The sequence below is a fragment of the Protopterus annectens genome, chromosome 5.part0 (genome assembly GCF_019279795.1).
Source record: "Protopterus annectens isolate FY-2018-M chromosome 5.part0, PAN1.0, whole genome shotgun sequence".
NCBI classification, from domain to species: Eukaryota; Metazoa; Chordata; order Ceratodontiformes; family Protopteridae; genus Protopterus; species Protopterus annectens.
This window is the reverse complement of record NC_056735.1, coordinates 1,631,897,201-1,631,917,353: the sequence shown is the minus strand read 5'-3', so window position 1 is coordinate 1,631,917,353 and position 20,153 is coordinate 1,631,897,201. Positions and strand designations below refer to the sequence as shown.

Here is a 20,153-nt window from a genome sequence, read left to right as displayed (position 1 = left end):
GTTGAGACGTCCTATGCACCCTACAGTGGTAAGTATTTTGTATACTGGCTGAAGTCTGGTCCCCTGTGGTGGGGAATTACTTCATGTAATTAACACTGCCACAGTGAGGAGAAGGACCTCTATCATGGTAAGGTTTCACACAGCTATTCTTTTCATTGCATGGCTTGTACCAAAGGGTACTGCATCCAGATCAGGGATGTAATTGTTCCTCTACACTTTGCACTCATTAGGTTGATCATAGAGTATAATGTTCCTTTTGGTATGGACCTGTCCAAACAGTTATCACAGATGGAATTACCACAACGCATCCTCCCCCTTTTAAAAAAAAACAAAAAAAAAAAAAAGGGTAGACCACCTAATAGCCTTCTCTTCAGTATCATCCAGAGTATGGAGGGGCGACCTCTTCCTTTTGTATATAGCCTCAACAGACCTTATTTCAGAGCTGTTATATATTCAGGAATCCAGTAGCATCAAACACCCATTCAGGATCCATCTCTTTTGCAAGATTAACAGAACATGTTGGAGGGATAGGTATGTATCTCAGAGAATACTATTTTTTTTTAAAAGTGGCTCCCCCTTCACTTGAAACAGGGTACTTGTATTCAAATGCAACTTGGACGAGAGGATGGGAAGCCGCAAATTCAGCCCAGGTTTAGCACCAATGGCCAACATGGATAGGTGAAACATGCAAGTACCCAGCATGTACTTGTATGGCCTGTCGTCGGAGATTGGTATTTCAAAATATAAGGACTATTAGTTATGAGAATGCAGGGCTAGGCATAAGATCTTCACAGACCAATAGCCTAGAAAGCATTTTTGATTCATAGGTTTTATAAGGATGTTTAATAGCCCTAGGCAGTCTGGAATTGGTACTTGTCACTTAGAATGAATTTCTCTTGTTTTTTTCTCCACAACCATTTAAGATGACTGACAGTAGTTTTTACGCAATTTGCAACTGAATTGCATCTGTATTGATATCTGTCCTGCTGTATAACTTCGTTGTATAGGTAAGCTATACTAACTTACTGTAGCCGATAGAGGTTTTACTCTTAATTGGTTGCCTAATTGTATATGTATTAATGTTTGTCTTGCTGCACCTTACTTATCTTTCAGAGCTTTTCTCCCCAGGCCTTCAATGAAAATGGGCTCATTCTGGCTCAGTGGACACTCCTGGTAAACAAATGTTAAATAAATAAATGGTGTGCCAAATGCACTTTTCTTGTCCTGCTTCAGTTTTGGTATCTACAAAATTCAAATTGCTAGTGATGTGTACAGCAGCACAGAGCCACCATCCCTTGTCCCTCCCAAAGGATGTTCTGGCGGGTGGGCTCTGATTTCCATCCCTTCTTTCCCATCTGCTGACTCTTCTAGCACCCGTGTTCTGTAATGGAACTAGTGTGTATGTCAAAGTCAGAGCGTTATTTCTGTCATGGAGCTGGACAAATTGGTCTGTCATTTTGACATAAAGGAAAGGTACTTGAGAAATTAAGTGTAGACTCTGATCATTTCAACTGTGTACAAGGTGCAATTTACAGAAAGGTCTGAGTATATTGCACGATTCCTAAATTAAAATTGTTTCAATGAGTTCTGCTTGATCTAGGTGTGTGTGGTATTCCATGTACGTATATGTGACTAAAGTATGATCTGATCTGAAGTAGTTAACTTCATTTGCTCTGCATCATGTGGGTATCTGATCCGACTCGGATCCAAGCCGGCAGCTTTCCAAGCTGATCCGAGCTCCAAGCTGCTCCTCCTACCCATAATGCCCTGCCATCTCCCTCTAACCCTCAGATCTTGTTTGCCGTGGCTTCCATAAGTTTCTCTAGAACGAGCTCCGAGCAATAGTACTGTAAGTCAGTCTTAAAAACTTCAATTTCTGTCAGATTTTTCTTTATCTTGGTCTGTGTGAACTCCCCCTATGTTTTGTAGTCTTTTTTTGGGTAGTTCTCTTGAATTTTTAGTTAGTTTTATTCCCCTCCCCTCTCTGCGTGTGTGAAGGTGTGTGCTTGTGGGCCTACTTTCCTTTCTTTTACAATGGCTGAAGGCCCTAAAGCCATTTTCTCAAAATGTACCGTGTGGCCATAAGCTGTCTCCAGCGGATGGTCACACTCGGTGTGTCCTTTGCCTGGGGGTTGACCACATTTCTTCGAGCTGCACCATCTGTGCAGCCTTCAACCCCAGGGCTTTGAAGGATAGGTGGTTGAAGCTCATTCTGGCGGGTCTTTTGCCCCCAGGCTCTGTTTCTTCCATCTCGATGGCGCCGGCCTTGGCTGCGGCTGCCCCACCTATCGCTCCTGATCCCCTGACCGGGACTCACCCTCCCACTTTGGCCCAGGAGGAAATGGACAGCAGAATAAAAGACAGAAAAGATAGAGAGGAGAGGCACCGTAGTCATAAAAGGCTGTCCAAATCCACCCCTTCGGCACCGCCGTCTAAACAGCTCGCCTGTCCCCTTAAGGTCTCTGGGCCTTCCCCCTCTGTGCTCCATTCCCCACGATTCTCCCCGGAGCTGGAGGAGGAGACCCGGTAGTCTTCGAGGTCATCCAGGCGGCCTTCCCGGCCAGCTTTGGTGGCCTCGTCTAGATCTACCAGAAGCTTGTCAGATGCTGATATGGACCGGATGATGTCTATTTCTACAGGCCCAGATGCAGATGGGAGTGCTCTTGCCTACCCCCCCGACACCCTTTTTCGCCCCCATCACTCCTCCGACCCGCTTTCGGGGCTCAGAGCTATCTGATCAGACTAGCTTCGGAGCAGGGTAGGGTCGGCGGAGACAGTGCTTCCTACTTCGCCGACTGTACCCTTGTCTGTCGGATCCATTTTCGGATCCAAGCTCTCTGGGCAGTGAGCTGAACGTCTGATCTGAGAGGGCCAATGGACCATCGGCTCCATCAAGGTTGGGGCACACTACCCTTTCTGATCCAGTCGGGTCACCTTCGGCGCTGATCCGCACGTCTGATCCGAGGGGAATGCTTTCAGATCCAAGGGAAAGCAGTTCCCCCTCTGCATTCGATGTCGTGGAGAGGGTCCTCTCGAGGGATTCTAGCCCCCAGGCTCTTGCTTCGGATCCACCTGCCATTCCCACTCAGACAGGCCTGTCCATCATCTGGCCCCAGGGACAGCCTGTGCCTACATCCCAGATTGTTCCCGTAGGGGAACAGGACATTGTTGGTGAGGCCTCTTCGGACAGCCCCCCTGAGGAGGTCCCTCACAAATGGAAGTGTAAGAGGAGGCACTTGGACTTACCAGAGTCCCTCACAGAGGACACTGACTTGGAGGAAGGGGGAAGGTTCCCCAAGGTCACCCACCAAAGAAGTCTCCTTCGGAGACATGGAAATGTTATGCTTTAGAGGGGGGTGGTCTACCCAAAAACCTTCCTCGGATGAGTCTGTGTTTCTGGAGGCGTTTGATGCAACCCCATCTAGCTCTTGGGTGTCCCCTCCCGCCAATCCCCTGGTAGACCTCATTACTACCAGGGCATGGAAGGAGCCGGACACTGTTGAACCAATTCCTAAGAGACCGGACAGGATCCTCAGCACTCCCACGGACAGGACAGTTTGGAGCAAGGGTGCCCCAGTGGATGCCATGGTGGTGGCGGCTGCCACTAAAAAGGAATTGGCACAGGAGAGTTCCTCTGTGCATCCTCCAGACAAGGAGTCTCGGACGATGGACCGTTTGGGAAAGCGGATGTTTTCTTCAGCGATCTTCTCTGTAAGGTCACTGAATTATATGGCACATGTGATTAGGCTGCAGTGAGACCTGATTAGAGTACGCTGCGTCACCCCCAGAGTCCATGTCGGCCGAGGACAAGCGGACCTTCTCGGCTCGAATGGTCACTCAAGTCAATCACCAACACGTCTATGTGGCTCCTCTCCCATGCTACGGAGGGAGTGGCTGGAGCTAGCGGAACAGGCATGGTCTTACGTAGACAGGCCTGACTGTCTCTGCAACTTAGCGGAACCCTTCAAGGCGTCCTTCGCCAACACCCCCTTCGATTCCACACTCTTTGGCAAAACCATCCGCGATGCGCTTCTCCAGAGTGAGAAAGATGGGAAGACGTCTGCCGTCGGGATCCATTTCTCGGCTCCTCAGAGGTCCTACTCCAGGAACCAAAGAGGACAAAAGAAGATGTGGTTCCGAAAAGCTCAACAATCCCGTTTCGTTCCAGATACCTCGTCCTTCAGAGGCAGAGGAGGACAGGGTGGACGCCGGCCCAGGGGCAGAGGGGGCCCAAAAAATTTTGGGTCAAGAGAACCTTTTTCGGATCGACCTGTGCAACAGCCCTGAGGCATTGCCCGACTGCTCCTCTCTGGAGGCAGTCGAGGGGCGATTCTCGGAACAATTAGCGAAATGGGAGTCCATCACAACAGATCGCTGGGTGATGTTCATCGTGTTACCCTGCTGCAGTCATCACACTTGGGTTATCCTGTCGTCAGGCGGTCCCGCAGTCGGCTGGAATTCCAAAGTCTTGGTCCGGCGTCGGTTGCTGTCGCTTCTTCCCTGATGTCAGTGCGCCAGGGGTATATATAATGCATCCAACGCCATTTTCTTCAGTCTTTCTTGCCGCCCGGTGCCCAAAGCAGAAGCAGTTCGCAAGTGCCGGTCGGCCGACTCCTGAGATTTTCGAAGTCGAATTTCAGATCCGAAGTCTTCAATAAAGTCAAATACCCCGTTGGGGAAACTTTTCTTGCATCAGACCGATGTCAGAAAAAGTTAACAATTGTATTTCTTGTGGGAAGCAAATACCTCATAAGGATTTTCATTCTTACTGCATACTTTGCCTAGGCCCAGACCACGACGTCACTGGTTGTTTGTGCTAGGTTTAATAAGCGTACTATAAAAAGACGCTTTGATTTAGCAAGACACTACTTCGGTAGAAAATTTAACTACACAATGCCGTCGGAGCAACCGACTACCGGCGTGCACAAAAAACCCAAGGATAAGGTGAGGTAGCCTAGACCCAAGCCAGACTCCGAGGCCTCGGCTGGACAGGTCTCCGGTTCACCGGTCTTCAGTGAGGCTCTGACGCAGCCCGTGACTACTGCAGATTTGGAACCAGAGACCGCTTCGTAGCCTTTGGCGGAGAGTGCTAGGCCGACGCAGCCATTTTGTTTAGCCCCTACCGACGACACTGCAGAAAGATGTCGGTGCTGCAGAAACACCTTCGGTTTCTGAAGGTGTCTTCAGACCGACTACGCTCACCATAAAAACGTATCCTAAGCTTAAGACTCCTATTAAACCAAAAAAGACTGCACTTCAGTCTCCAGTTCAAGGCCCCATGCCTAAGAAACAGATGCTTAAAATGGCTGAAGATTTGATCTCTTTAATCAGGGGTTCCCAACCCCCACCCGACAAAAAGCCTAGACAAGAGGAAGGTCATGCCTCCTCTGATCAAGTGTCTATTTCATCAGGCTCCTCTGAGGACCAAGATTACTCATTTTCCCCTTATGAAGATTCTGATGCTGAGGATTCTATTTCTTCAGCTTCTCCTCCTGAAGACTACTCCTTTGGAGAAACTTTACACACTATGAGGGAACATTTTCATTGGGAAGGTCAGGACTACTCTGACTCAAAGAAAAGGCTCAGTTTCTTTTACTCCCCCAGCACAGACCACTTGCCATCCCCCCAGTTTTAGACATTGTGGATGATGTTTACTTAGAATCTGGGTTCAAACTAGATTCTCTTCCTCCTGCTCCAGCCAAACCAGACAGATACTATAGAGTGCCTGACTCCCACAAATTCCTTTATAAAAGCCCTGTTGCTGATCCAGAGACCATCTCCCAGGGTCCCAAAGGGGCTAAGGCTTCTATGGCAAAAAATCCTGTACCCTCTGAAAGGGACTCCAGAGCACTAGACAGGTGGGGGAAAAAGGTTTACACCTCAGCCACTCTAGCTATGAGAGCACTAAATTGCCAATTTCACATGCTAAAATATCAGCAATTTCTAATGTCTCAGTTAAGACAAAAAATGAGCACACTCCCTCAGTCTGAATTGAAAGAAATGCAGGATCTGTTGCATGCAACTGAACAGGTGGGCAAACATACTTTACAATGTGGGTTTGATTCTTTAGCGGCTTCCTGCAGAGCAGCTGTCACTGGGTCTGTTATACGTAGGCATGCTTGGTTAAAGGAACAAACTCTGCCTGATCATGTTAAAGCAAGGCTTCTAGATGCCTTCCTTACAGCAGGATGTTCTATTTGGAGTTAAAGCAGAAGAAGTCTTAAAGAAAATGGAGGATAAGGTAAAATCTATGCAGACAGTCAGATTTTCTACAGGTACAGCCCCCTCGCTTCAGCAGAAATTGGCCAACAAAAAATTGGTCCTTTCCAGCTACTGACAGACCACAGAGGGGTAAATACAGACGTCCAAGAGGCAGAGACAACCACAAGCCCAATACAAACCTCGACAATGGGGCACTGCAACACAGAAGGGAGGAGAAGACAGGCCCCAACCTACTAGAAGGCAAACTCAATGACTTACACCTCATCTGGCCAAGCAACACTCTCTTGGCAGCTCCCTTGGGAGGAAAACTCGCACTTTTTGCAGACAACTGGCACATTGTCACAAAGGACAAATGGGTCCTAGACATAATTTTACGAGGATACAGATTCCATTTCCACACCTTGCCAATGAAAAGAGGAATGCCAAACCTGCCACAAAATCAATGGGCAGAGGCACAAAAACAAATTACAGCTCTCATGGACATGAGCCATTCAACTGGTACCTACACGGGAGCAAGGCCAAGGATTTTACTCAAGACTTTCTAGTCCCCAGAAAGGACAATTCCTGGAAACCAATTCTGGACCTTTCAATTTAAACACCTTATTACAAGTACCCAAATTCAAGATGCTAACACTACAGCAGCTTCTTCCCATGTTGGGTAAGAAAGCATGGCTAGTAACGTTGGACCTCAAGGAGGCATACCTGCATGTCCCTATCAGACAAAGTTGCAGAAGATACCTCCGTTTCATTGCAGGTTCAACCCATTACCAATTCTCTGCACTGCCCTTTGGCTTATCCACTGCGCCCAGGGTCTTCACAAAATGCCTGGCACCAGTAATTGCATACTGCAGACAGAGGAATTCAAATATACCCATATCTGGACGACTGCCTCATCCAAGCAGAAAGCAAGGATATCCTCTTACAACATCTGGCTTTTGTAAAACATCATCTAAATTGCCTGGGGTACACAGTAAATGAAAAGAAATCAAAACTAGTACCCTCACAAAATGACATTCCTGGGTGCCAGCTTGAATAAAACGGCCCAGAAGGCTTATCTGATGCCAGACAAACTACAACTGACTCAATATTTCAAAACAATGGCAACAAAGACCCAACTCCCTACAAGAAAAATTCTGCAGGCCTTGGGCTTCATGGCATCTTGCATACTACTAATACCATTTGCAAAGCTGCATATGAGGAAATTACAGTGGTACCTAAAAAGCGTATGGTCTCAACACAGCCACAGCTTGGACACAATGATATCTCTCATTCCCTGCCTACAACAGGAGTTTCTATGGTTGTCACAGGCATGTCACCTCAACAAGGGTGAGCCTTTCACCTTGCCCCCAGCCAGGCAAACTATGACAACAGATGCATCGGACTGCGCCTGGGGGGCACACATGGCAGGACAGTGCGTTCAAGGCATATGGACTGCAGATCAAAGAAATCTGCACATCAATCAAAAAGAGATGCTAGCTGTACAGAATGCCCTGACAGCTTTCAAGGACCTACTACATCCAGGACAACTACTAATAAAGACGGACAATACCACAGTTATGTGGTACATAAACAAGCAAGGAGGCACACATTCCTACCCCCTATGCAGGCAAGCCATGACTTTGTGGAACACAGCACTGACCTATCAAGTATGTCTGCAGGCACAATTCCTGCCAGGTACAAAAAATACACTGGCAGACGAACTAAGCAGAAATATCATGGATCCTCACGAATGGAAACTAAATCCACAGGTGTTCAGCATAACAAGGAAATGGGGACGCCCAGACATAGATCTTTTTGCCTCCCCTCACAATTGCCAACTACTGAAATTCTGCACAAGAACTTATCATTCTCAAGCATGGAAAGTGGATGCCCTATCATTCAGTTGGAAAACCCTGACCGTTTATGCCTTCCCTCCCATGCCTCTTCTTACCAAGGTGCTCCTAAAAGTCAGACGAGAGGCCAAGAATGATCCTGATTGCCACAGACTGGCCACGCCAGCACTGGTACCCAATCCTAAAGAGCTTGTCTCAAGACTCAGCTTGGCCTTTACCTCAAATTCCTCATCTTCTGACTCAACAAAACAATCAGATTCTGCAGTCATCTCAGAACCTTAAATCTGGCAGCATGGCAGATAATGTAGCCAGTCAGACTGCGCCTCTCTCTAAAGCTGTTATGGATGTCATTTTAGAAGCCAGGAGGCCCAGCACTAGGAAATCTTATGCAGAAAAATGGAAGAGATTCTGTGCTTGGAACCAGGCACAAGGGCTCGAACCACTTGTTTCAAATATACCTCAGATTTTACAATACCTAACTGAGATGCTGGGCAAAGGCCTATCTTTCTCATCAATTAAGATCCATGCCTCTACCATTTCAGCTCATTACAATACGGAACCTCCTATTTTTTCACATCCTCTACTAAGACAGTACCTAAGAGGGGCAAAAAACATAAGACCCCCAAGGAGAGCACCAAATACCAACTTGGGATCTCAATTTTGTTTTAGAAAAGCTCACACTGCCTCCTTTTGAACCAGCCAGCACAGCTGATATAAAATTCTTATCATGGAAAACTGCTCTGCTCCTAGCAATAACTTCTGCAAGAAGAGTCTCAGAGTTACAGGCATTAATGGCTGTGGAGCCTTTCATCATTTTTCACCAGGACAGGGTTTCACTTAAGACAAACCCAACATTTATGCCAAAAGTGGTTTCCAATGTGGCTCTGAACCAAACAATTTGCCAACTTTCTACCCAAGCCCCCAGAATAAAGGGGAGAGACTTCTGCATGCTTTTACTTGGACAAAACAAAAATTTTCAGAAAAACTGAGCAACTGTTTGTAGCCTATGCTGCAGGATCACAAGGAAAGCCTATCACAAAGCAGACCATTTCAAAATGGATAGGACACTGCATTCACTTCTGTTATGCACATCAGTGCCCAAGGGCATTAGGCCACATTCTACCAGAGCAGCAGCCACTTCAGCAGCCTTTCTCAGAGGAGTATCAACCAAAGACATTTTAGAAGCTGCAACCTGGAGTTCAGTGTACACTTTTTACCAAGCTCTACCACTTACCTCTCTACTCTAAATCCAGAGCAGGCTTTGCCACTGCAGTTCTGCAGGGCCTGGTAGCCTCTCCAAATCCAATTTAGACCCAGCTGCCCAACCTCAGCTTTGGGATTCAACCCAAGTGTAATGACTGCAACAGTGAAACACGAACATAGTACAGTCGTGTACCTACCATAAATATAGATGTTCAAGTGTAGTCACTGTTGCAGATTCTTTGGTGCAGACGGTAATAACCAGAGGATAGCACATTCCCTTTATTTCAAAACAAAAGCCAACCAGGAGTATTCCCGACATTCCACCCAGAGGGAATTTGCAGCAGTAAAAGTTCAAAAGCTGCTTTAGAAAAAGTCCTCCAAGTAGCAACCCCCCCCCCCCCCCGATCAACAAAAATCTGTGTTTTACTCTATTCTTTAGTGCCAAAAGAAACTGGACTGGAGGCCCATTTTAGACCTCGGCAACCTAAACAAATTTGTCAAAGTTCCGGATGGTCACTGTACAGTTGATGCTTCCCTTTTTGGAAAAAGACGTTTGGATTGCGTTATATAGATCTTCAGGACGCGTATTATCACATAAAGATGGACAAACTTTCCAGAAGATTTCTCTGCTTCCGGCTGGCAGCCAATCATTACCAATTCTGAGCATTGCCCTTTGATCTCTCTACAGCCTCCAGTGTGTTCTCCAAATGCATGGCAGTGGTGACAGCTCACTTGAGACTGGAAGGATTCAGTGTGTTTCCATATTTGGATGATTGGCTCCTTACCACCCCAACCGAGCATCAACTGTTCATTGTACAGCAAACACGGAAACTTGATGCACTTGGACATTACTCTGACCGAGAGCAAATGCAAACTTGCACCATCCCAAAGGCTGCAGTTGATAGGGTCGGAATTCGACACATGGATCTGTTTGGTATTTCTTCCCTCCCACAGATTACGGCTGACACTTGAACTCTAAATATTTCTGAACTGAACCACACCAAAGTTCCAGCAAGAGCAGTTCTACAACTTCTGGGATCTGTGGCAGCTTCTGTCATGATGGTCCCATTAGCGAGACTTCACATGAGACTCCTTCAGTGGTTAATAACTCAGTGGTTCCCTTTAGATCTTCCTATGTCTTACAACATCAGGATAGCAAATCTTTGCAAACAAGACCTTCTCTGGTGGCTGAAGCTGGATCAAATCCTCTGGAGTCGCCCGTTCTCCCCTGCTATACCCTTAGCCGTGGTGACCGTGGACGCTTCCCTGATCTGGTGGGGGGACCATTATCGGGTGCAAATAGTCTGAGGTACTTGGTTGCCCCTAGAGGCCAATTTGCATATCAATGTTTTGGAACTGAGGGCAGTGCTTCTCAAGCTGCAAGCATTCTATTCTGTCCTCCCTTTGGAAACTGTTGCCATTCAGTCAGACATGTCAGTAGTCTGGTACATAAATGGAGGGAGCCAGATTTTACCCTTTGTCGGGAAACCATGAAAATCTGACAGTGGGTGATGGCTTCCAATCGCTTTCTTGTAGCAGTGCACATTCCCGGGGATTCCAACATGATTTGCAGAGAAGTGTGAGCAGATGCATTCTCCTGCCTCACGAGTGGTCCCTCAATCCAAACGTGACTGCAAAGATCTTCAGTCGCTGGGGTCAGCCTTGCTGCAACCTGTTTGCCTCCCTCACAAATGCAGCAGCTATTTTGCCCTAATCCCCCTGCAGGGGGAGTTACCGAGGGGCACTCTCCTACATGATTGGCCCAGGGGTCTTCTCTATGCTTTTCCTCCTCCTACCCTTGATGCCACAATTCATGAAGGCTGTTCGATTGAGAAGCAGTGATCCTCTTTGCTCCTTATTGGCCTTGTCAAATTTGGTTCCTGTTTCTGTGGCCTCATCTAGTTCGTCATCCCTGGGTTCTGGACCCAATCCCAGACTTGGTAGTGCATCCACAGGGCTTCGCCCAAATGTATCCAGTCTCATGCTGACAGCTTTATTTCTCCACTTTAGCTGATTGCTAAACAAAGTGACATATCCTCTCCAGTTCGTCATATTATTTTGGGTTCACATAAACCATCCACCTGAAGGCTTTATCTTAGTAAATGGAAGCGTTTTCCTCTGGTGCAAGGATAAGAAATATTGATCCCTTCTTGGCACAAGTACCTGTTCTAGATTACTCACTCAACTTGAGTCTGGAGCTGCTGCTTCTATTAGTCCATCTGTCTGCGATATCCAACTACCATATTGGCTTTGTTCATAATTCATTAGTTTCTCACAGACTGCAAAACCTTCCCGAAGGGAGTTCTGCACATCAAGCCCCCTTTAAAACAATCAGTTGAACCATGGGACTTGGCAGTGGTCTTGCAATCTTAACCAGTTCCCCCTTTGAACCTGCAGCTGCATGTGATTTGAAATTCTTATCTTGGACAACCTTGTTCATGGTTGCTATTGCATCTGCTAGACGTATTTCAGAATTACAAGCTTTTGGGTATGAAGCGCCCATATTTGATTTCCCTCATGGATAGGATATCTTTACGAACAAACCCTTCATTTCTCCTGAAACTGATTTCTGATTTGGCTATTAACCAGACTATAGACCTGCCTGTGTTTTTCCCAAATTTCTCTAATAAAGGTGAGTATACTTTGCATTTGCTTGACGTTCACAGACAGCTACATTTTTATCTTGACAAGACAGTCTCTCAGAAAATCTTACCAATTATTTAGTGCCTATTCTGGCCCCAAGATCGGGAAAGCAGTAGCGAAGGTTACTCTATCCAAATGACTTGGAGATTGCATTACCTACATATAAAAAAATAAGATGGCTGTTGCTGCAAGAATTAAAGCACACTCCATCAGTTTCAGCTTCTGTAGCCTTCCATTCCAGGGCTTCCATGGTTGACATTTGCGCAGCAGCAACATGGGCCTCTCCTCATATTTTTTACGCATTATAAATTGGATATGATTTCTAGGGGAATAGCTTCCTTTGGCTCAATGGTACTCAGGAATGTTCTTCCTTCTGGCCTCCCACGAAACAGCTAGGGACTCTGTTCTACATGTAAGGAATGAATGAAGATTAACATCATCAGATAAAGAAGTTATGCCGTACCATAACGTTCCATCTGTGTTCATTCATTCATTACAGTCCCCCCTCCATCCCCCTCCAAGGACTCTTGGAGGTTTGGTTATGGTCCTTCCACTCCTGGTAAGGTACTTGCTTAGAGAAAGCCCCCATTTTCCTTATTAACTGTCCTGTCTTTTGAGCAGACTCTGTCTGAGGTAATATGGAGACGGGCACTATGGGTAAAGCTTAGCTCGAGAGTTTTCTGGCTGGTGTGGGCTTGGTAAACAGCCGAGTCGGAACAGAGGGTCGGTTCTGAAACCACATCTAATAAAGATTAACAACACAGATGTAACATTATGGTTAGAATAACTTTTTTTTTGCATGAATGTGTCTTGAAGGCTGTAAGTCATTAAGTATGTTATAGCTATTTAATTGTATTTTTACATTTTCTTTCCTTAGCTTCAGCAGATTCTTCAGACTTTTCAGCAGCCTCCAAAGCCTCAGTCTCCTGCTCCAGACAGCATGTTATCTCAAGTTCCTGTTCTTTCTTCACCACCAAGGCCCCCGACTCCTCCTCCTCCTCCACCAGAACAAAAGGCTGCTTTTGATACGGTAGGTGTGATAATACGAGCTGTCTGTGTATCATGCTAATTTGTGTAATAGATCTCAATTTTCTACCCATGTAAATTAAAGATTTATTTTTGTAGTAAATGTTCTGTGATTCAGTACAAGTTATTTTATTTAACATTTGTTTACCGGGAAAGTTTACTTGGACCAATGACAATTTTCAGCAGAGGCCTAGGGAAAAACGCTCCAGACACATGTCTTTATAACTTGGGAGGAAACCGGAGCACCTGGAGGAAACCCACACGAATGCAAGGGCTTGCAGACTCCACACACAACGCACCCCAGCCGAGAATCGAACTGGAGAACCGCTTGCTGTGAGGTGACAACACTACTGCTCCACCACTGTGCCGTTACAAATAGTTTTTGTAGTACCTTTTGAAATCACTTTTTGTGCTTTGGGCAGACTTGATAGCTTGTATTCTCTTGTTCTTTGTGTTTCACTGTTGCAGTCATCACATTTGGGTTATCCCTGCCAGGGTAGCCCTTGTCTGGCCCAAATATGAGAGGCTTAGTATTTGTCTGTTGCTGTTGCTTCAGGACTGACGTCAGGTCGTCAGTAGTATAAAGTAAGGCAGTCAACGCCATTACAGCAGGCTATCTTGCTGAGGAGCCAGAAGCAGATGTTCTTCGTCTTTCACTGTTGCAGTCATTACATTTGGGTAATCCTGCTGGCAGGTTGCCCTCAGCTGGCCTGAATTCCAAAGTCATGGGTTCTGTGTCGGCTGCTGTCGCCCCCTGCCTGACGTCAGGTCAACAGGGGTATAAAAGAAGCGTCCGACGCCATTTTCTTAAGTCATTCTTGCTGTGCGATGCCTCAAGTAGAAGCAGTTCGCAAGTGCCAGCCGGCCGACTCCTGAAATTTTCTTGTGAGTTTCAGACCCGAAGTCTTCAATAAAGCTAAGTACCCCGTTGGGGAAACTTTTTTTCTTGCTCCAGACTGATGTCAGAAAAAGTTAATTGTGTTACTTGTGGAAAGCAAATACCTCCATAAGGATTTTCATTCTTACTGTATTCCTTACCTAGGCCCTGATCACAACGTTTCTGGTTGTTGGTTTTGTGCTAGATTTAACCAATGCACTATTAAGCGTCTGTATTCTTTTGCTTAAAGTATTTTGGTAGCAGGTTTAATTATCCTAAAATGTCATCGGATAGCCATCCGACTTACGGAGTTTACAAAAAAACGCAAAGAAAAGGATAAAGAAAAACAACCAAGGTCAAAAACTGACTAAGCTTCTCCTAAGCCAGTCGCTGGTTCTCAGTGAGGTGCTTTTGCAGCCCCTGACACCTGCTACTTTAGAGTCGCAGGCTGCTACCGACTCCCACGTGGAGTCTGCCATGCCGCTGGATACTCAAAGTATTGGAGCCTCGGATGCTAATCCCTCAGATGGGTCCGGAGCCGCTGAGCAGGTACCGGCTTCTGAGGGTGTATTCAGACCACAACATCTTTACATTAAAACTTCAGCTTCAAAGACTAAAGCAGCTGCTAAAGCAGACACACAAACTCGAGCCACGCGTACAGGCCTCTGCCCAAAAAACAGATGGTCAAGGTGGCCGAAGACCTGATTACTTTGATCAGGGGTTCCCATCCCCCTCCTGATAAAAGGCCTAAGCAAGAGACGGACTATGAATCTTCAAATCAGGTTTCCATTTCTTCTGATTCCTCTTCTGATCAGGGATATTCTTTACCCCCCTATGAGGATTCTGATGCTGAAGAATCTATACCTTCAGCATCCCCTCCTGAGGATTATTCCTTTGGGGAAACCCTGCATACCATGAGGGAGCATTTTCACTGGGAAAGCAAAGATTTTTCAGAATCAAAAAAGAGGCTCTGGGATTTCCACTTAATGCCACAGCACAGGCCTCTAGCCATTCCTCCCGTGTTAGACATTGTAGATGTGTTTTCGGAGTCTAGTTTGACCCCTGACTCCTTACCTCCAGCTCCTGTTAAGCCTGACAGATATTACAGGGTTCCTGACTCATATTTCTTTTTAAAAACCCTGCTGCTGACCCAGAAACTATTTGAATAAGCTGGAAAGCATACTTTGCAATGTGGTTTTGATTCTTTGGAGGCCTCCTGCAGGGCCGCAGTTACGGGTTCTGTAATTAGGAGGCATGCTTGATTAAAGGAACAAAATCTGCCTGATCATGTTAAGGTTAAGTTACTAGATGCACCTTTACAGCATGATACTTTGGTGCTATGGCAGAAGAGGTGTTAAAACGGAAGACAAAGCTAAATCTGTGCAAACTGTTAAGAGTTTTTACAAGTACAGCCACCTAGGTTTAGTAGACACTGGCCTACAAAAAATTGGTCCTTTCCTGTGTCAGACCTCAAAGGGGCAGATGCAGACGCCCAAGGGGCAGATCCCGCGTGCAAGGTTTTTATAAGTCAAACCAATGGGGTGCTTCTACCTCCAAAGCTGGAGAAGATAAAGCACAAACCTAAAGAAAGCAGCCACAATGACTTCCCCTGCCTGCACCAAGCACTTATCTTCTGGCAGCACTCTTAGGGGGGAAATTGGTACTTTTTGCACAAAATTGGCACATTATAACCTAGGACAAATGGGTTCTAAATAGTGTCACAAGGCTACAAATTCCATTTCCATACTTTGCCAAAGGCAAACGACTGGCCAGATCTGTCAAAAAAGTCAATGGGCAGAGGCTCAAAAACAAGTTTCATCCTTCATGGACATGGGGGCCATTCAGCAAGAGCAGGGACAAGGATTTTACTCAAGACTGTCCTTGGTACCCGGAAAGGACAAGGCCTGGAGGCCAATACTTGACCTATCTATTCTGAAAACATTCCTGGGTATTCCAAAATTCAAAATGTTGACTTTGCAGCAGCTTCTGCCCATGCTGGGCAAGAATGCTTGGCTTGTGACTTTAGACCTAAGAGAGGCATACCTGCATGTTCCAGTCAGACAGTCGTGCAGAAGACACCTCAGATTCAAAGCTGGTTCAATACATTACCAATTCTCTGCATTGCCCTTTGTAAAGACCCTGGGCGCAGTAGATAAAACAAAGTGCCTGGCACCAGTAATTGCATTCTGCAGACAAAGAGGAATACAGATATACTTACTTGGACGACTGTAATTCAAGCAGAGAACAAAGACATTCTTCAACATCTGGCGTTTGTGAAAAGACTAACATGCCTAGAGTACACAGTCAACGAAAAGAAATCAAAACTAGTACCCTCTCAAGATGCAACATTGCTGGGTGCAAGCTTGAATACAGTTGCCCAGATGGTTTATCTCATGCCAGACAAAGGCAACTGACTACCTATTTCACAATGTTGGCAACAAAGGCCCAGTTATCTGTAAGAAAAATTCTGCAGGCTTTGGGCTTCATGGCATCCTGCATCCTAATAATTCCAAATGCAAGACTGCATATGAGGAAACTTCAGTGGTACCTAAAAAGTGTTTGGACTCAACATTGCCACAGCCTGGAAACCATGAATGTTATGTGGTTCAATCTTGCTTACATTCTTACTCACGGGTTCGGAGCCGAACATCGGCTCCGAATCGGCCAACTTATATTTTTCTAGCACAATGTCTCTAATTGGCTGGGCTAACCTGGTATCCCATGTTGCACCACTCCATAACCCCAGATCTCGTTTGCCGCTCATGTAGCTAGGACGTGGTCTCGCTTGGCTGTGGCTAAGTAGCTTTAAAACTTCTTTTTCTCACTGATAATTGTATTTTTTCTTCACAAAAGCTATTTTAATAGCTGATTGCTCTTGTTAACGTTTTTTGTGGTGTGAGTGTATTGTTTGTGGTATCTCTCTCTTCCTACGGGCTAGGCCTGTTTAAGTTAGAGGACCTAGTCCTCCCTCCGTTGTGTAGTTTGAGGAAAGCGTTTGTCCCTTGCTTCGGTGTGTGTCTCGTTAGTTGTGTCAGAATCGTTTAACTTAGAGATTCTTGTCGACTATTAGTGGTAGTTTCCCGCCTTAACCGTTTTGGCCTAAAGTCCTGTTTCTGTGGTTTTGTGTACTGTGGTTTTGCTATTAAGTCTAAGGATCAAAAAGAACACAAACCCTCCGGGTTTAAAAAGTGTTCTAAATGCAGCTAGAAGATGTCCATAACAGATGGACATGCCGTTTGTGTATACTGCCTGGGGGGCTACACATTTACAAGAGTCCTGTAGCTTTTGTCACGCTTTTAGCCCTAGGGTGCTACAGGAAAGAAAAAATAAACTTATACTGAAGGGTCTTATGCCTTTCTTTGAGGAGTCCATGTCCATCTGTTACATTTGCATTAGGAAGGTTTGTGGTCTGCACTGTAGTGGCAGAACAGGTAGCTTACATCCTAAGTTGGGAACTGCTGATTGAGGGCTCATTGTCTGTTATTCTAAAAGTGTATTAATTCTGGTTTAAGCACTTGGGCTTGAGGCCAGTTATTTTACATTAAGGAGGGTTCGTGTTCTGCACTCTTGTGGGAGGAGAGGCTGGACTCTGTCCTTCTGAGCTGGGAATTTCTGGTTAAAGCTTATAATGCCTGCATATTTGAACTGCTTCTTACTGAAATTGGTACACCTCGTTTGCTGTAGCATAGACTAGATCCAGGCCTGCTGAATCTAGCTTTATTTGTATGCTTGTTTGTTTATTTCCCTGAAACGCTAATTCCACCTAAAACGCGGCCTTTTAGCACTTCTGTGGATCCTTAGTGATATCTGCATTGCTTACTGTACTTATTTCCTTGTTTCACTTGAAAGAAAGTTACTGTTTGTCGTTGTTGCGTTTAAGATGTTCTTCGTTCCCCATTGCTGCAGTCCTTACTATTGGGTATAGTCCGCGTCCAGTCGGCCCGAATACCAGAGTATAAGGCTGACGTCGGTCAGGGCGCATTAGACTGACGTCAGTACGTCAGGGTACTAATGCGCATGACCGACGTCATATCCTCAGTCTTTTTTGCCGCATGGTCCGATGCAGAAGCAGTTTTGCGAGTGCAGGTTGGCGTTCTGAAATATTTCCGAAACCGGAGTTTCAGACCGAAACAGAGTTGGCTAAGTACCCCGTTGGGGAACATTTTGGTTTTTTCTTGCCTCAGTATTTAACCGGATGTCAGAAAAAGTGAATAACTGTATTTCTTGTGGGAAACAGATACCTCATAGGGATTACCATACCTTGTGTATACCTTGTTTAGGGCCTGAGCACGACGTTGTTGGTTGCCGCTCTTGTGCTAGGTTTAACAAACGCACTATTAAGAGGAGGTTAGACTGTGCCAGGTTAGTGTTTGGGAAGCGTTGCAATTATAAAATGCCGTCGGATGCTCCGACGCCCGCTTCGTCCAAGAAGCGCAAGGACAAAACAGCGAAGCCTCGGGTTGATGAACCGGCAGTCCCGGACGTCGGTTCTATAGAAGGCTCAGTGGAGCCAGAGGTTTTGCCAGGAGTTTCCATGGAGTCTCAGGCAGAAACTTTACTGTTACAGGATGTGCCTTCTCAGGAGGTAGGCCAGGCTGAGGGGGCTTCTCAGGTAACTGTTCTTCCCTCTCTTCCCAAGGTAGTTAGAGCCTCTCCTTCTGTTGCCAAAACTTTTTTGAGAGGTAGGCCTAGTTCAGCTTCAGTGGGGGCTTCTCCTAGCATGTCGGGTTCTGTACCTAAGAAACATATGCTTAAAATGGCAGAAGATTTGATTACTATGATTAGAGGTTCTATGCCCCGCCTGATAAGAGGCCTAGAGTGGAACCGAGTTTGATAGTTTTGAACAGTGTTCAGAGGCTGCAGAGTCTTCTGCGGAAGACTTGCAGGAGTATCCTACTTATTCTGATTCTGATGTGGATGATTCCACTCCTACAGCTTCTCCTCCTGAGGATTTCTCATTTTCAGAGACTCTGCATTCCATGAGGGAGCACTTTAAATGGGAAGGCCAGGATTACTCTGATTCCAGGAAAAGGCTTAGGGAATTCTTGTTTTACCCCAGCATAGGCCCTTAGCTATTCCTCCTGTGTTGAATGTGGTGGAAGATGTTTTGCAGAGGCTTCCCTGAATCCTGACTCTTTGCCTCCTGCTCCTGTTAAGCCTGATAGGTATTATAGGGTGCCCGAAGCTCATAAGTATTTGTTTAAGAGTCCTAGGGCGGACCCAGAAACTATTTCTCAAGGGCCTAAAGGTGTTAAGGCTTCTGTGGTTAAAAATCCTGTTCCCACTGATAAAGAGGCAAGGGCTTTGGATAGGTGGGGAAAGAAAGTGTATACTTCTTCCACTCTAGCCATGAGAGCGTTGAATTGTCAGTTTCACATGCTAAAATATCAGAATTATCTCCTTTCACAATTAAAATCTAAGGTGGATGCTTTGGCGGAAGGTATTGAGTGTAAAGAGTTGCTGGATTTGGTTCATGTGTCTGAACAAGTGGGTAAGCATTCTTTGCAATGTGGTTTTGATGCTGTTCAGGCCTCCTCGAGGGTGGCTGCTACTAGTTCTGTTCTTCGCAGGCATGCCTGGTTGAAGGATCAGAATTTAGCTGAGCATGTTAAGACATGGATTTTGGATGCTCATTTACAGTCTGATGTGTTGTTTGGATCGCTTGTGGAAGCAGTTTTAAAGAAAATGGAGGACAAAGCTAAGTCTATGCAAACTGTTAAAGATTTTTTGCAGGTGCAGCCACCGAAGTTTAGTAGAAATTGGCCTGCTAAGGGGTGGACATATCCTGCTTATGATTCCCAGTCTAGGGGTAGGTCTAGACGTGGTAGGGGCAGGGCTCAAGGTTCTTTTAGGCCTAGAACAGGGAGTTCACCTGCTCAGACTTCTGGTGAGGGCAGGGGTCAGTCCTTTCGTAAACAGACCCAATGACCTGTCTTTTCAGCTGCCAGTAGATTCTCGTCTGGCAGCTCCTTTGGGAGGAAGACTGTCTCTTTTCAAAGAAAATTGGGATTTAATTACTCAAGACAAATGGGTGTTGGATATCATTCACCACGGTTACAGATTTTATTTCCATACAATGCCCCTTTCAAAGGCATGCCAGACGTTCCTCCTCCACAAAGAAAGGAGGCTCACAAGCAAGTTTCTCAGTTACTCCAGATGGGGCCATTCAGCCAGTCCCTGTATCAGAAAGGGGCCTAGGATTTTATTCTCGCCTGTTCCTAGTACCAAAGAAGGGGAACACGTGGAGACCAATTTTGGATTTATCTCTCCTCAACACTTTTCTGGACATTCCCAAGTTCAAGATGTTGACGTTACAACAGCTTTTACCTCTGCTGGGCAAAGATCACTGG

The 20,153-nt window shown here is 45.9% G+C and overlaps 1 protein-coding gene across 1 annotated transcript in view; it reads left to right on the top strand.

Annotated features, from left to right (window-relative positions):
* The window catches only part of LOC122802398 (SR-related and CTD-associated factor 4-like), a 1,636,555-nt gene that overhangs the window by 848,632 nt on the left and 767,770 nt on the right, over positions 1-20,153 (top strand). The window contains exon 8 of the mRNA XM_044072023.1: positions 12,778-12,930. Within this exon, the coding sequence (XP_043927958.1) occupies positions 12,778-12,930 (153 nt within the window). The remainder of the gene's footprint in view (positions 1-12,777; positions 12,931-20,153) is intronic.